The 15,835-nt window shown below is 43.8% G+C and overlaps 1 protein-coding gene across 10 annotated transcripts; it reads right to left on the reverse strand.

Annotated features, from left to right (window-relative positions):
• Window positions 1-160: 160 nt before the first annotated feature.
• On the reverse strand, window positions 161-15,450 carry glrx2 (glutaredoxin 2). Of its 10 annotated transcripts, none has more exons than XM_071345920.1 (5): window positions 2,046-2,135; window positions 1,832-1,920; window positions 1,208-1,277; window positions 955-1,131; window positions 161-508 (listed from the first exon to the last, which is right to left on the reverse strand). In XM_071345920.1, the coding sequence occupies exons 1-5, from the start codon at window positions 2,118-2,120 to the stop codon at window positions 344-346; spliced, it is 576 nt and encodes a 191-aa protein (XP_071202021.1). In that variant the 5' UTR covers window positions 2,121-2,135; the 3' UTR covers window positions 161-343. The 10 variants fall into 10 exon arrangements, with proteins under 10 accessions (XP_071202021.1, XP_071202023.1, XP_071202025.1 ...); XM_071345922.1 differs by lacking the exon at window positions 2,046-2,135 and adding an exon at window positions 2,000-2,037; XM_071345924.1 differs by lacking the exons at window positions 1,832-1,920; window positions 2,046-2,135 and adding an exon at window positions 15,349-15,450 and having other exon boundaries at window positions 1,222-1,277.
• Between the last annotated feature and the right edge of the window lie 385 nt (window positions 15,451-15,835).

Genomic DNA, 15,835 nt, shown 5'->3' on the forward strand with positions numbered 1-15,835 from the left:
CCATTGGGCATTTCAAATGTTGCCACGTTACTTCGCTAAAAATAACACATTGTAGCTTTTATTATGAAGCGCTACCATAATTTTAACCAGTGTATCATGTTAAACCAGTGAATGTATTTCTTACTTCACGGGCATGCAAATAATTAGGCACAGTCCTCCCTTGAAAATATTGGAGTTTAATTCATTAAAATACTATACATTCCCTGAATGTAGACGAAGGGTGACGATAACAAGTGTGCATCTTGGTAAATAAACCACATAGAACCCATATAATGTATCACACAAAGTCGAGGAAACATTAAATAAACACAGGATAAATTACAGTGAGAAATAGAACGGTTAGTCATTTGGTGGACTCAAACTGTCCGCTGCCCGAGCCTTCAGAGTTAGTTTTCACGCAGCACGGGGCACATTGTTCTATCAGCGGCAGCAGCTTTCCCTTCTGGTGTAGCTCCTTTGTGTCAGAGCCTCCTCCAATGCAGTTTCCATTGATGAAGACCCTCGGAACCTGTAACCACAAGTAATCCCATTAAAAATCACACACTAAATGGTGCTCATTAAACTAGAGTTCAGTTCAGCTGTTCTCTGTGTGCAAAATAATAAGAACAATGTTCCTACTGGTCTGGTACCAGTTGTGTTTACTTAGTGCTATTGCTATCAACAACAAGATAGCAACATACAGTCAGGTCAAATGTCTCACCAGTAGAATCAGCAGATATGTACTTTACATAGATGTACAGTATGTATGGCATTTAGGGTAAAACATGAACAGTACTCAACAACCTACTTTTCACTTTGAGGGTTACAGAGAATTATCTATTATACTAAAGCTAAGGTGGCATATGCGAGATAGAATGAAATACGTAATTCAGCATATAGCAATGTAAAACGCCATGGCAAAATTGATTGGAGAATGCAAATTGGTCATGATATAAACATGAGGTTGTTTCATACTGTTCTGGCACCGGTCATCTGCGCCAAGGCCTCTTGTAGTCGTCTTCCATCATTGTGTTCATCCAGCTCTATCACCTTGTATGTAGCACCAATTTCATTGAATACATTCTTGGCCATTTTGCAATATGGACAAGTGGTCTTGGAAAATATGACGATGCAGTTATGAGACACCACCTCCTGAAGAGAAGAAAATCAATGTCAGACCAAGTCACCAACACACACAGAATCATGAGATAAAAATGTTAAATCTAACCTGTAGAAACTGACCACACGATGCTGTGCTTGACAGACCACTTGAGCTGAAGGATGTGAAGTTTCCCATCCTGAAAGGACACACACAGGTTTTTAACTAGCCAACGTTATGTCAGTAATGTCAGTAAATAGATAACTAGCTAGTTAAAGCACTGATACAGACATGCACCAACCCATCAATGAAAATATTGTAGCAATAACCTTAAACATTTCAAGGCGTGTGCAGAAGAGATTATCCCCATTATCAGTGATAATAGAACAATCAAACAGGTGAGACTCAGTTTGTATTTTGTGTCCATTCTGATGTCAGCTAGCTATCTGTAGCGTTCGCTAGCAACCCGTCGAACATTCACAGCAAGGCACTGGCTGTGTACTAATCTGAAGGATTAATTTGCGGTGGGATAAAGATTACCGCAACCATCATTTAACGTTAGCTACCTATTTTCACGAGACTTGTAAACATTAGCATGTTGGTCACATTTGATTCCCTAGCTTTCAAGTTTCGCCGTCCAAATATATTACAATAGTTTAAAATGAGTAACACATGGCTGCCTACATACATTATATTATACTGACATTATTATTTAATATTGGCATTTCAATGTTAACTAGCAGGGAAAGTGACCTTCGGCAACCGTTCCATACGAATCTGGACAGGAGTCCTCCTCGCGCTAACATCATTAGCAAAGAGAAAGCAAATAACATAGAATCAACCTGTTGGCGGAGGTGGAACATGCGGTTAATATACACTCAGTAGTGTAGAAAAACATTAGCGTTTCTGTGTGAACACTACCTCCACTTGCTCTGTTTGCGATTTACAATTGGCCGCACATGCTTACCTTGACTACCGGAAGTACATTATTATACAAGAGGGGTGGGTCAAAGATATGTATAACTAACCCAAGAAGGTTCATCTGCGTCAGTTACAGTGGGAGCAAATGAAGCGTAGTGGGCAGAACAAGCAAGGAGGTGGGCAAAGCCAACCACAAACTATCGAGATCCTATTGGTGCGTTGTAGCAAGTATTTGTATATTTCTGTTAGGAACGCCTTCTCTGTGAAGTGTGCGTGTGCACTAATTCGATTCGACTTTGCGCTCCTTCTAAAAAAAGGAATTTTTTAACAAACTTTGGCAAACCGGCAAGTCTGTAAAAATTTGTGCACTGTTTTCGTTACATATTTTAGGTTTGGGAACAGAAAAATGTATTGAGATAAGATGTTTCATCGATGACAAAATTAGCAGAATGTCAGCCCAGTTTCACCTAGTTCCATCCTCCATCCTGCGACTGGACTTCCTCTCACTACCATATTTGGTGGTGAGAAAACGTAATTTTTCTTCTTTGCGATTGGGTTGGCAGATCACATCCAACTTTTAATGTGCATACACCGCCACCTACTGGAGGGTGAGGCCTGTCACGGCCTACCTAATTTCAATTCTCCTCATGAGTCCTGTTCCTCTAAGAAAGTGAAACACAGCCCTAAACACCACTTCCCTCCCCCACTACACTACCCAAACCCCAACCCTGTCCAGCCTTTCTAACATTTTCACACAATCTCTCCTTAGAGATTAATGGCGCCGGATGGGATGCCTGCCGTTTTACGGGCTCCTAACCAACTGTGCTATTTTGTTAGTTTTTTTCGCATTGTTTGTAACTCATTTTGTACATAATGATGCTCCTTCTCTTATCACCAAAAATAGCTTATTTTTATCATTATTTTATCCCCTTTTTCTCCCCAATTGTTAGTAGTTACTGTCTTGTCTCATCGCTACAACTCCCATACGGGCTCGGGAGAGATGAAGATCGAGAGCCATGCGTCCTCCGAAACACAACCCAACCAAGCCGCACTGCTTCTTAACACAGCGGCATCCGCATCCGGAACGCAGCCGCACCAATGTGTCGGAGGACACACTGTACACCTAGCGACCTGGTCAGCGCGCACTGCGCCCGGCCCGCCACAGTAGTCGCCAGTGCGCGATTAGACAAGGATTTCCCTACCGGCCTAACCCGGACGACGCTAGGCCAATTGTACGTCGCCCCATGGACCTCCCGGTCGCGGCCGGCTGCGACAGAGCCTGGGCTCAAACCCAGAGTCTCTGGTGGCACAGCTAGCACTGTGATGTAGTGCCGTAGACCACTGCGCCACCCGGGAGGCACGAAAAGAGCTTCTTGACATCAGAACAGCGATTACTCACCTCAAACTGGATGAAGAGTTTTTTCTTTAATGAGTCCGACGCGAAGGATATACTGCTTTTTCGAGACAAGGCCCAAATCCCCGTCATCAGCGTGAAGAAAATTCGGAGAAATTGGGGGTGGAGGGTGGGGTACCTTATACGAATTCGCTGACGAGTAGGTAAACCACCACTACCCTCTGTATTATTGGCCAATGTGCAATCATTGGAAAACAAACTGGACAATCTACAGTTAAGACTATCCTACCAACGGGACATTAAAAACTGTAATATCTTATGTTTCACCAAGACTTGGCTGAACGACGACATGGATAATATAGAGTTGGCTTGCTTCTCCGTGTTTCGGCAGGACAGAGCAGCTACGTCTGGTAAGACGAGGGGTGGGGGTGTGTGTGTATTTGTCAGTACCTGCTGGTGCGCGATGTCTAATATTAAAGAATTTTCGAGGTATTGCTTGCCTGAGGTAGAATACCTCATGATAGGCTGTAGACCACACTAGCTAACAAGAGAGTTCTCATCTATATTATTCGTAGCCATCTATTTACGACCACAAACCGATGCTGGCACTAAGACCACACGCAACGAGCTATATAATGCCATAAGCAAACAAGAAAATGCTCATCTAGAAGTGGCGCTCTTAGTGGCCGGGGACTTTAACTTCTCTGTGCTACAGATCCCTTTTACGGGATCACTTTCCTTAACAACCGCTAGAATTGCAGGGCGCCAAATGCAAAAATATTACTAAAAATATTTATAATCATGCAATCACAAGTGAAATATACCAAAACACAATTTAGCTTGTTGTTAATCCACCTATCATGTCAGATTTTGAAAATATATTTTACAGCGAAAGAAATCCAAGCTTTTGTGAGTGTAGAGTGTAGCTTTCACGAAAGTCAGAAAAGCAATAAAATTAATCGCTTACCTTAGATAATCTTCAGATGTTTGCACTCACGAGACTCCCAGTTTGTCACGTTCCTGACCTGTTTTCGGAGTGTGGCAAAGCCGGGTAGGAGACCTGAGCCAACTCCCCGTGCTTACCATGGAGTGAGAGGGCGTCGTGCTGGTCAGACGCCGTGTTGTGCGGTGAAGCGCGCGGTGTCCCCAGTACGCGTGCTTAGCCCAGTGCGGGCTATTCCACCTCGCCGCACTGGTAGGGCTAGGTTGGGCATCGAGCCGGGTGTCATGAAGCCGGCCCAACGCATCTGGTCTCCAGTGCGTCTCCTCGGGCCGGCGTACATGGCACCAGCCTTACAAATGGTGTCCCCGGTTCGCCAGCATAGCCCAGTGCGGGCTATTCCACCTCGCCGCACTGGCAGGGCTACGGGGACCATTCAACCTGGTAAGGTTGGGCAGGCTCGGTGCTCAAGAGCGCGTGTCCTCCTTCACGGTACGGTAATTCCGGTGCCACCTCCACGTACCAGTCCTCCGGTGGCAGCCCCCCGCACCAGGCTGTCTCTCCGTCTCCTCCCTACAGGTGTACCTGCACTGCCAGTCTGCCCAGAACTGCCTGCCTGCCCAGCGCTGTCTGAACTGCCTGCCTGCCCAGCGCTGTCTGAACTGCCTGCCTGGCCAGCGCTGTCAGAGCTGCCCGTCTGTCCCGAGCCGTCAGAGCTGCCCGTCTGTCCCGAGCCGTCAGAGCTGCCCGTCTGTCCCGAGCCGTCAGAGCTGCCCGTCTGTCCCGAGCCGTCAGAGCTGCCCGTCTGTCCCGAGCCGTCAGAGCTGCCCGTCTGTCCCGAGCCGTCAGAGCTGCCCGTCTGTCCCGAGCCGTCAGAGCTGCCCGTCTGTGTTGAGCAGCCAGTGCCGTCCGCCAGCCAGGAGCAGCCAGTGCCGTCCGCCAGCCAGGAGCAGCCAGTGCCGTCCGCCAGCCAGGAGCAGCCAGTGCCGTCCGCCAGCCAGGAGCAGCCAGAGCCGTCCAGCCAGGATCCGCCAGAGCCGTCCAGCCAGGATCCGCCAGAGCCGTCCAGCCAGGATCCGCCAGAGCCAGCCAGCCAGGAGCCGCCCGCCAGCCAGGATCTGCCCCTCAGTCCGGTGCTGCCCCTCAGTCCGGTGCTGCCCCTCAGTCCGGTGCTGCCGATCAGTCCGGTGCTGCCCTTTGGTATAGTGGGATTGACATGGAGGGTGGTTGTTAGGAGGAGGCCACGGGGGCGAGTAAGGAGGCGGACAAAGACATTGTTAAGGTGGGGTCCACGTCCCGCGCCAGAGCCGCCACCGCGGACAGACGCCCACCCAGACCCTCCCCTAGAGTTTTAGGGGGTGCGCCCGGAGTTCGCACCTTGAGGGGGGGGTTATGTCACGTTCCTGACCTGTTTTCTCTTGTTTTGTATTTATTTAGTATGGTCAGGGCGTGAGTTGGGTGGGTTGTCTATGTGTTGTTTTCTATGTTGGGGTTTTGTGCGTTCGGCCTGGTATGATTCTCAATCAGAGGCAGCTGTCAATCGTTGTCCCTGATTGAGAATCATACTTAGGCAGCCGGGGTTCACGTGTGTGTTTGTGGGTGTTTGTATTTCGTGTCAGTGTTCGTGCCACACGGGACTGGTTTCGGTTAGATTCTCTTTGTTATTTTGTTTCGAGTAGTGTTCAGTTTATTTTCTTAATAAAACATGGACACTTTCCACTATGCGTCTTGGTCCGATCCCTACACCTCCTCTTCAGACGAAGAGGAGGAAATCTGCCGTAACACAGTTACACAATAAATGTTCTTTTTGTTAGATAAATATTACTTTTATAACAAAAAACGACATTTGGGTGGCGCGTTATGTTGAGAAAACTACAGCCTCGTTCCGGTCCTGAAAGGAAGATGAACATTTCCAAACGTATCAGATTAAAAAATATTACTAAAAATATTTATAATATTATAATACCAAAACACAGCTTAGCTTGTTGTTAATCCACCTATCGTGTCAGATTTTGAAAATATACTTTACAGCGAAAGAAATCCAAGCTTTTGTGAGTGTAGCTTTCAATGCTACAACAGCTAGCCTTATATTAGCTTGGTCACGAAAGTCAGAAAAGCAATAAAATTAATCGCTTACCTTTGATAATCTTCGGATGTTTCCACTCATGAGAGTCCCAGTTACACAACAAATGTTCTTTTTGTTCGATAAATATTACTTTTATCACAAAAAAACGCCATTTGGGTTGCGCACTATGTTGAGAAAACTAAAGCCGTGTTCCGTTCGAGAAATTCCAAAAAGTATCCGTAATGGTCGTAGAAACATGTCAAATGTTTTTTATAATCAATCCTCAGGTTGTTTTTAACAAACATAATCGATAAAATTTCAACCGGACCATAACCTATTCATTAAGAGACAAACGGAAAATGGAGAGCTCCTCTCGCGCACGCAGGAACTATTCGGAGGACACCTGACTAGTTATGAAAAATCTCGTTCATTTTTCAAAATAAAAGCCTGAAACTATGTCTAAAGCCTGGTCACAGCCTGAGGAAGCCATTGGAAAAGGAATCTGGTTGATACCCCTTTAATTTAATGGAAGAAAGACGGTCCAGGAAACAGTTTATTTTTATATCACTTCCGGGTTATATTTTCTCAGGTTTTCGTCTGCAGAATACGTTTTGTTATACTCACAGACAATATCTTGACAGTTTTGGAAACTTTGGAGTGTTTTCTATCCTAATCTGTAAATTATATGCATATTCTACGATCTGGGCCAGAGAAAATGTCCGTTTACCTTGGGAACGATATTTTAAGAAAAAAAAATTCTGACCCCTAGCGTCAAGAGGTTATCCTGTCTAGGACATGCCTTCCGCTAGCGGAACCCCTCGACAACATTCCGCTGAAAAGGCAACACGGGAAATTCAAAAATATTTTTTAGAAATATGTAACTTTCACACATTAACAAGTCCAATACAGCAAATAAAAGATAAACATCTTGTTAATCTACCCATCGTGTCCGATTTCAAAAATGCTTTACAGCGAAAGCACAACATATGATTATGTTAGATCACCACCAAGTCAAAAAAACACACAGCCATTTTCCCAGCCAAAGATAGGAGTCACAAAAAGCAGAAATAGAGATAAAATTAATCGCTAACCTTTGATGATCTTCATCAGATGACACTCATAGGACTTCATGTTACACAATACATATATGTTTTGTTCGATAAAGTTAATATTTATATCCAAAAACCTCAGTTTACATTGGCGCCATGTTCAGAAATGCCTCCAAAATATCCGGAGAAATTGCAGAGAGCCACGTCAAATAACATAAAATACTCATCATAAACTTTGATGTGAAAGATACATGTTTTACGTAGAATTAAAGATACACTTGTTCTTAATGCAACCGCTGTGTCAGATTTCAAAAAAACTTTACGGAAAAAGCAAACCATGCAATAATCTGAGACGGCGCTCAGAAAATAAAATAAAAATTCCGCCATGTTGGAGTCAACAGAAATCAGAAATGACATTATAAATATTCCCTTACCTTTGATGATCTTCATCAGAATGCACTCCCAGGAATCCTAGTTCCACAATAAATTGTTGTTTTGTTCGATAATGTCCATTATTTATGTCCAAGTAGCTACTTTTGTTAGCATGTTTAGTACACATATCCAAACACTTGTGCAGGTCCAGCCGAACGTCGGACGAAAACTTCAAAAAGTTATCTTACAGGTCGAAGAAACTTGTCAAACTAAGTATAGAATCAATCTTAGGATGTTGTTATCATAAATATTCAATAACGTTCCAACCGGAGAATTCCTTTGTCTGTAGAGAAGCAATGGAACGCAGGTCGCTATCATGTGAAATGCGCGTGACCAGGACCTGGCTCTCTGCTAGACCACTGACTCAAACAGCTCCCATCCAGCTCCACATCACAGTAGAAGCCTCATTGAAGGTTCTACAGACTGTTGACATCTAGTGGGAGCCGTAGGAAGTGCAAACAGATCCATATCCTAATGTGCATTCAATAGGGACCGAGTTGAAAATCGACCAACCTCAGATATCCCACTTCCTGGTTGGATTTTTCTCAGGTTTTCGCCTGCCATATGAGTTCTGTTATACTCACAGACATCATTCAAACAGTTTTAGAAACTTCAGAGTGTTTTCTATCCAATAGTAATAATAATATGCATATATTAGCATCTGGGACAGAGTAGGAGGCAGTTCACTCTGGGCACGCTATTCATCCAAAAGTGAAAATGCTGCCCCCTATCCAAAAAAGTTTTAATGCAGGAAAACTTAGGTAAAACTGATTGAATTTCTACCAGCATGTCACATGTGCAACCAGAGGGGAAAACAACTCTAGACCACCTTTACTTCACACACAGAGACGCATACAAAGTTCTCCCTCATCCTCCATTTGTCAAATCTGAACATGATGACTCGCTCAATACGGAAGTGGTCAGATGATGTGGATGCTACGCTAAAGGACTGTTTTGCTAGCACAGACTGGAATATGTTCCGGGATTCATCCATAGGCATTGAGGAATATATCACCTCAGTCACCGTCTTCATCAATAAGTGCACAAATGACGTTATCCCCGCAGTGACCGTGCGTACATTTCCCAACCAGAAGCCATGGATACCAGGCTACATCCGCACCAAGATAAAAGCTAGAGCTGCCGCTTTCAAAGAGCGGGACACTAATCCAGACGCTTATAAGAAATCCTGCTATGCCCTCCGACGAACCATCAAACAGGCAAAGCGTCAACACAGGACTAAGATTGAATCCTACTACATCGGCTCTTACGGTCGTCGGATGTGGCAGGGCTTGAAAAATATTATAGACTACAAAGGGAAACCAGCCGCGAGCTGCCCAGTGACACGAGCCTACACCAACCCCTCCTTTTACACTGCTGCTTCTCTCTGTTTATCATATATGCATAGTCACTTTAACTATACATTCATGTACATACTACCTCAATTGGGCCAACCAACCAGTGCTCCCGCACAGTGGCAAACCGGGCTATCTGCATTGTGTCCCACCCACCACCTGCCAACCCCTCTTTTACGCTACTACTACTCTCTGTTCATCATATACAGTGGGGCAAAAAATTATTTAATCAGCCACCAATTGTGCAAGTTCTCCCACTTAAAAAGATGAGAGAGGCCTGTAATTTTCATCATAGGTACACTTCAACTATGACAAACAAAATGAGAAAAACAAATCCAGAAAATCACATTGTAGGATTTTTTATGAATTTATTTGCAAATTATGGTGGAAAATAAGTATTTGGTCACCTACAAACAAGCAAGATTTCTGGCTCTCACAGACCTGTAACTTCTTCTTTAAGAGGCTCCTCTGTCCTCCACTCATTACCTGTATTAATGGCACCTGTTTGAACTTATTATCAGTATAAAAGACACCTGTCCACAACCTCAAACAGTCACACTCCAAACTCCACTATGGCCAAGACCAAAGAGCTGTCAAAGGACACCAGAAAAAAAATTGTAGACCTGCACCAGGCTGGGAAGACTGAATCTGCAATAGGTAAGCAGCTTGGTTTGAAGAAATCAACTGTGGGAGCAATTATTAGGAAATGGAAGACATACAAGACCACTGATAATCTCCGTCGATCTGGGGCTCCACGCAAGATCTCATCCCGTGGGGTCAAAATGATCACAAGAACGTTGAGCAAAAATCCCAGAACCACACGGGGGGACCTAGTGAATGACCTGCAGAGAGCTGGGACCAAAGTAACAAAGCCTACCATCAGTAACACACTACGCCGCCAGGGACTCAAATCCTGCAGTGCCAGACGTGTCCTCCTGCTTAAGCCAGTACATGTCCAGGCCCGTCTGAAGTTTGCTAGAGAGCATTTGGATGATCCAGAAGAAGATTGGGAGAATGTCATATGGTCAGATGAAACCAAAATAGAACTTTTTGGTAAAAACTCAACTCGTCGTGTTTGGAGGACAAAGAATGCTGAGTTGCATCCAAAGAACACCATACCTACTGTGAAGCATGGGGGTGGAAACATCATGCTTTGGGGCTGTTTTTCTGCAAAGGGACCAGGACGACTGATCCGTGTAAAGGACAGAATGAATGGGGCCATGTATCGTGAGATTTTGAGTGAAAACCTCCTTCCATCAGCAAGGGCATTGAAGATGAAACGTGGCTGGGTCTTTCAGCATGACAATGATCCCAAACACATCGCCCGGGCAACGAAGGAGTGGCTTCGTAAGAAGCATTTCAAGGTTCTGGAGTGGCCTAGCCAGTCTCCAGATCTCAACCCCATAGAAAATCTTTGGAGGGAGTTGAAAGTCTGTGTTGCCCAGCAACAGCCCCAAAACGTCACTGCTCTAGAGGAGATCTGCATGGAGGAATGGGCCAAAATACCAGCAACAGTGTGTGAAAACCTTGTGAAGACTTACAGAAAACGTTTGACCTCTGTCATTGCCAACAAAGGGTATATAACAAAGTATTGAGATAAACTTTTGTTATTGACCAAATACTTATTTTCCACCATAATTTGCAAATAAATTCATAAAAAATCCTACAATGTGATTTTCTGGAATTTCTTTTCTCATTTTGTCTGTCATAGTTGAAGTGTGCCTATGATGAAAATTACAGGCCTCTCTCATCTTTTTAAGTGGGAGAACTTGCACAATTGGATGTCTGACTAAATACTTTTTTGCCCCACTGTATGCATAGTCACTTTAAACATAATCTACATGTACATACTACCTCAATCAGCCTGACTAACTGGTGTCTGTATGTAGCCTTGCTACTGTATATCGTCTGTCTTTTTACTGTTGTTTTATTTCTTTACCTACCTATTGTTCACCTAATACCTTTTTTGCACTATTTGTTAGAGCCTGTAAGTAAGCATTTCACTGTAAGGTCTACCTACACCTGTTGTATTCAGTGCACGTGACAAATAAACGTTGATTTGATTTAATTTGAAATGCCTTTTATGCTCGCTTCAAGAGAAGCTACATTGAAACATGCATGAGAGCACCAGCTATTCCGGACGACTGTGTGATCACGCTCTCCGTAGCCGATGTGAGCAAGAACTTTAAACAGGTCAACATTCACAAAGCCGCTGGGCCAGATGGATTACCAGGATGTGTACTCAAAGGATGCGCGGACCAACTGGCAAGTGTCTTCACTGACATTTTCAAAATCTCCCTGGCCGAGTCTATAATACCTACATGTTTCAAACATACCACCATAGTCCCTGTGCCCAAGAAAATTAAGGCAACCTGCCTAATTGATTACCGCCCCGTAGCACTCACGTCAGTAGTCATGAAGTGTTTTGAAAGGCTGGTCATGGCTCACATCGAAACCATCTTGCCAGAAACCCTAGACTCACTCCAATTCACATACCGCCCCAACAGATCCACAGATGACGCACCTGGGCAAAAGAACACCTATGTGAGAATGCTGTTCATTGACTACAGCTCAGCGTGCAACACCATAATGCCTACAAAGCTCATCACTAAGCTAAGGACCCTGGGACAAAGCGCCTCCCTCTGCAACTGGATCCTGGATTTCCCACAAAACACCAGTCTCAACGTCAACAGTGAAGAGGCAACTCTGGAATGCTGGCCTTCTAGGCAGAGTTGCGAAGAAAATGCCATATTTCAGACTGGCCAATAAAAAGAAAAGATTAAGATGGGCAAAAGAACACAAAAGAACACAGACACTGGACAGAGGAACTCTGCCTAGAAGGCCAGCATCCCGGAGTCGCCTCTTCACTGTTGACGTTGAGACTGGTGTTTTGCGGGTACTATTTAATGAAGCTGCCAGTTGAGGACTTGTGAGGCGTCTGTTTCTCAAACTAGACACTCTAATTGTACTTGTCCTCTTGCTCAGTTGTGCACCGGGGCCTCCCACTGCTTTCTCTATTCTGGTTATAGTCAGTTTGCGCTGTTCTGTGAATGGAGTAGTGCACAGCGTTGTACGAGATCTTCAGTTTATTGGCAATTTCTCACATGGAATAGCCTTCATTTCTCAGAACAAGAATAGACTGACGAGTTTCAGAATACATTTTTTGTTTCTGGCCATTTTGAGCCTGTAATCGAACCCACAAATGCTGATGCTCCAGATACTCAACTAGTTTAAAGGCCAGTTTTATTGCTTCTTTAATCAGAACGACAGTTTTCAGCTGTGCTAACATAATTGCAAATGATCAATTAGCCTTTTAAAATTATAAACTTGGATTAGCTAACACAACGTGCCATTAGAACACAGGAGTGATGGTTGCTCTTAATGGGCCTCTGTACGCCTATGTAGATATTCCATAAAAAATCTGCTGTTTCCAGCTAAGTTTAAGTTTATTTTTATTTTTACAGGGACAGTGCACATTAATCAACGTTTCAGTAAAAGTGCCGGTTTTAGCCAGCCGGCTAATTTTCAACCGCAGTCCCTGGGCAGGTTATTAAAAACAATTACAATATAGACAATAGCAACATAGGACAAGCAAGACATAGCATACAGACAGAGCAACATAGGACAAGCAAGACGTAGCATACAGACAGAGCAACATAGGACAAGCAAGACGTAGCATACAGACAGAGCAACATAGGACAAGCAAGACGTAGCATACAGACAGAGCAACATAGAACAAAAAGCAGCAAGACAAAATTCATAAAACCATAAAGTGTTTCCACACCTCACAAGTTACAGACAACAGACATGGAAAGCGGCAACACACAGCTAGGGACCATGTTCACAAATCTGATTGACCTTTAGCCATGTCTTCAAGCATTTTGTGAAAGTGTGATATGTGGTGCAGTTATGTGTGTCTGATGGCAGTGTATTCCAGACATGGGAAGCTCTCACAGAGAATGCAGATTTACTAAAGGTGCTTTTCCTTAGGGGAACTATACAGTCACCTCTCATGGCAGACCTTGTAGATCTGCTGCCATATGTTTGGGTTTTCTGTTTAACAAAAATACTGAGTGGAGGGGGAGCCAAGCCATTTAGGATCTTGAATACAAGACATGCGTCGGTGTATTGCACAAGATTTTCCCAACTCAGGAGCTCATGCTTTCTGAGGATGTAACAGTGATGATGGCTATTGGGCTTCCTATCAAGCACTTTGAGAGCCTGTTTGTAGACAGACTGAATAGGTTTTAATGTTGTACAGCAAGCTTGGGCCCAACTAGTCAAGCAGTATGTTAAGTGGGGGAGTATCATAGATTTGAAGTACAGTTTTGCTACCTCTGTAGTCAAACAATTTCGTATAAATCGGAAATTAGCTAGGTTGAATTTGGTTATTTGAATTACCTTTTTCACATGCTTTTTAAAAGAGAGGTTGGAATCAAGTATGATGCCAAGGTACTTAAAATCGGATACCACCTGGAGCTTCTCCCCTGACACATAGACATCTGGCTCAGTAGCATCTGTTGCCCTCTTTGTGAAGAACATGCAAACAGTTTTTTTCACATTGAGATGCAAACACGAGTCACTGAGCCACTTTGTAACCTGTAATTACAATAGTAATTTACAACATTAACAATGTCTACACTGTATTTCTGATCAATCTGATGTTATTTTAATGGACAAATTTTTTAGCTTTTCTTTCTAGAACAAGGACATTTTTAAGTGACCCCAAACTTTTGAATGGTAGTGTATATACTAGGCAGTGTCAGAGGAAGGCCCAAAAAATTGTCAAAGACTCCAGTCACCCAAGTCGTTCGTCCCCCCCCTCCCCCCGCTGCTACTCGCTGTTTATTATCTAAGCATAGTCACTTTACAAATTACCTCGACTAACCTGTACATTGACTCGGTACCGGTACTCCCTGTATATTGCCTCGTTATTGTTATGTACATTTCTTGTGTTACTTTTTGATTGATTAGATTTTACTTTAGTTTATTTAGTAAATATTTTATTAACTCTATTTCGTGAACTACATTGTTGGTTAAGGTCTTGTAAATCTCGTAATTAAGCATGTTGTATTCGGCGCATGTGATAAATAAATTAGATTTGATTTATCTATGTCATACAGTTTACAAAATATCAACACATGTTCCACTGTTTCCTCCACTAAACACTCATCACACAGATCTCTTTCATGTCTCCCTATCATTCACAACTTGGCATTCAAACCTGTGTGCCCTAACAGGATTCTACTCCACACAAATTAGTCTCTCCTACATCCCATACTCCCTGCCTCATCCTTAACTGACCGGTACACATGATAAAATTGCCTCCCCTTACTACTAGCATCCCACTCCCTTTGCCAAAGATCGAGCCCTTTCGCCCGGATCAAGGACTTGACTTCACTGCGGCCCAACAGGACCTGAATATCTACCCCCTCTCTACTCACAGCACTCTTAGCCACCACCTCAGCCTTCTCACTACGCTCCACACCCACATGGACGGGAACCTAGCAAAAGCTTACCACCATTCCCATCCTCTCCAATTCTATTAACATCACCATCATCTCCACAAACAAGTCTCCCCTATCCGACCTGCCAGTCTTCATACTACTCAACACTGCAGCTGAATCAGAGCAGATCACCACTCTGAGTGGTTTCACCTCCTCCACTCATCTAAAACCTATAATCTTTGTCGTCAACTCGGCTGCATACACTGACACATAATCAGTTAACCGCTTAGATACTCTAACATTGAAATCTGGGATATACACCCCTGCCCCCACCCTACCACTGACTGGATCCTTTGAACCATCTGTATTCAGTGCATTCTGAAAGTATTCAGACCCCTTCCCTTTTCCCACATTTTGTTACAGCCTTATTCTAAAAATGTATTCAATAATTTTTTCCCTCATCAATCTACACATGATACCCCATAATGACGAAGTGACAACAGATTTTTAGAATGTTTAGCAAATTTGTAAAAAATGAAAAACAGAAATACCTTATTTACATAAGTATTCAGACCCTTTGCAATGAGATTCGAAATTGAGTTCAGGTGCATCCTGTTTCCATTGATCATCCTTGAGATTTTTCTACAACTTGATTGAAGTCCACCTATGGTAAATTCAATTGATTGGACATGATTTAGAAAGGTACACACCTGTCTGTATAACGTCCCACAGTTGACAGTGCATGTCAGAGCAAAAACCAAGCAATGAGGTCGAAGGAATTGTCCATAGAGCTTCAAGACAGGATTGTGTCGAGTTACAGATCTGGGGAAGGGTACCAAAACACAGTGGCCTCCATCATTCTTAAATGGAAGAAGTTTGGAACCACCAATTCCCTTCCTAGAGCTGGCCACCCGGCCAAACTGAGCAATCGGGGGAGAATGGCCTTGGTCACTGCTTTTTATTTTACTGGGCCGATGGTGATGCATCTGATGGTCAGTCTCAGCAGAGGGAGAGAGCAGCAGACTGAGGGTCCGTCTCTCAACATCCCTCCGCTCTCCCTTTCCTCCACTGACACTGACCAAAAAGGGACACCGTCTTCCAGCTGATGGCGAAACTCGAGTCGCACCGCATTATTTCTGTCTCATGCACAAATTCACGTTCTTAATCCTATGAACAGAGACAGTGAAATATTCCTTG

The sequence above is a fragment of the Salvelinus alpinus genome, chromosome 16 (assembly GCF_045679555.1).
Source record: "Salvelinus alpinus chromosome 16, SLU_Salpinus.1, whole genome shotgun sequence".
NCBI lineage: Eukaryota > Metazoa > Chordata > Actinopteri > Salmoniformes > Salmonidae > Salvelinus > Salvelinus alpinus.

What these genes read in the sequence shown, in the direction of transcription:
- glrx2 (XM_071345920.1), bottom strand. Translation starts at nt 2,120, where the DNA reads ATGAACCTTCTTGGGTTAGTTATACATATCTTTGACCCACCCCTCTTG. An exon ending in ATGTACTTCCGGTAGTCAAG is followed by an intron (nt 1,921 to 2,045) that starts GTAAGCATGTGC and finishes CTCCGCCAACAG; the next exon opens with GTTGATTCTATGTTATTTGC. An exon ending in CGTGTGGTCAGTTTCTACAG is followed by an intron (nt 1,132 to 1,207) that starts GTTAGATTTAAC and finishes TCTTCTCTTCAG; the next exon opens with GAGGTGGTGTCTCATAACTG.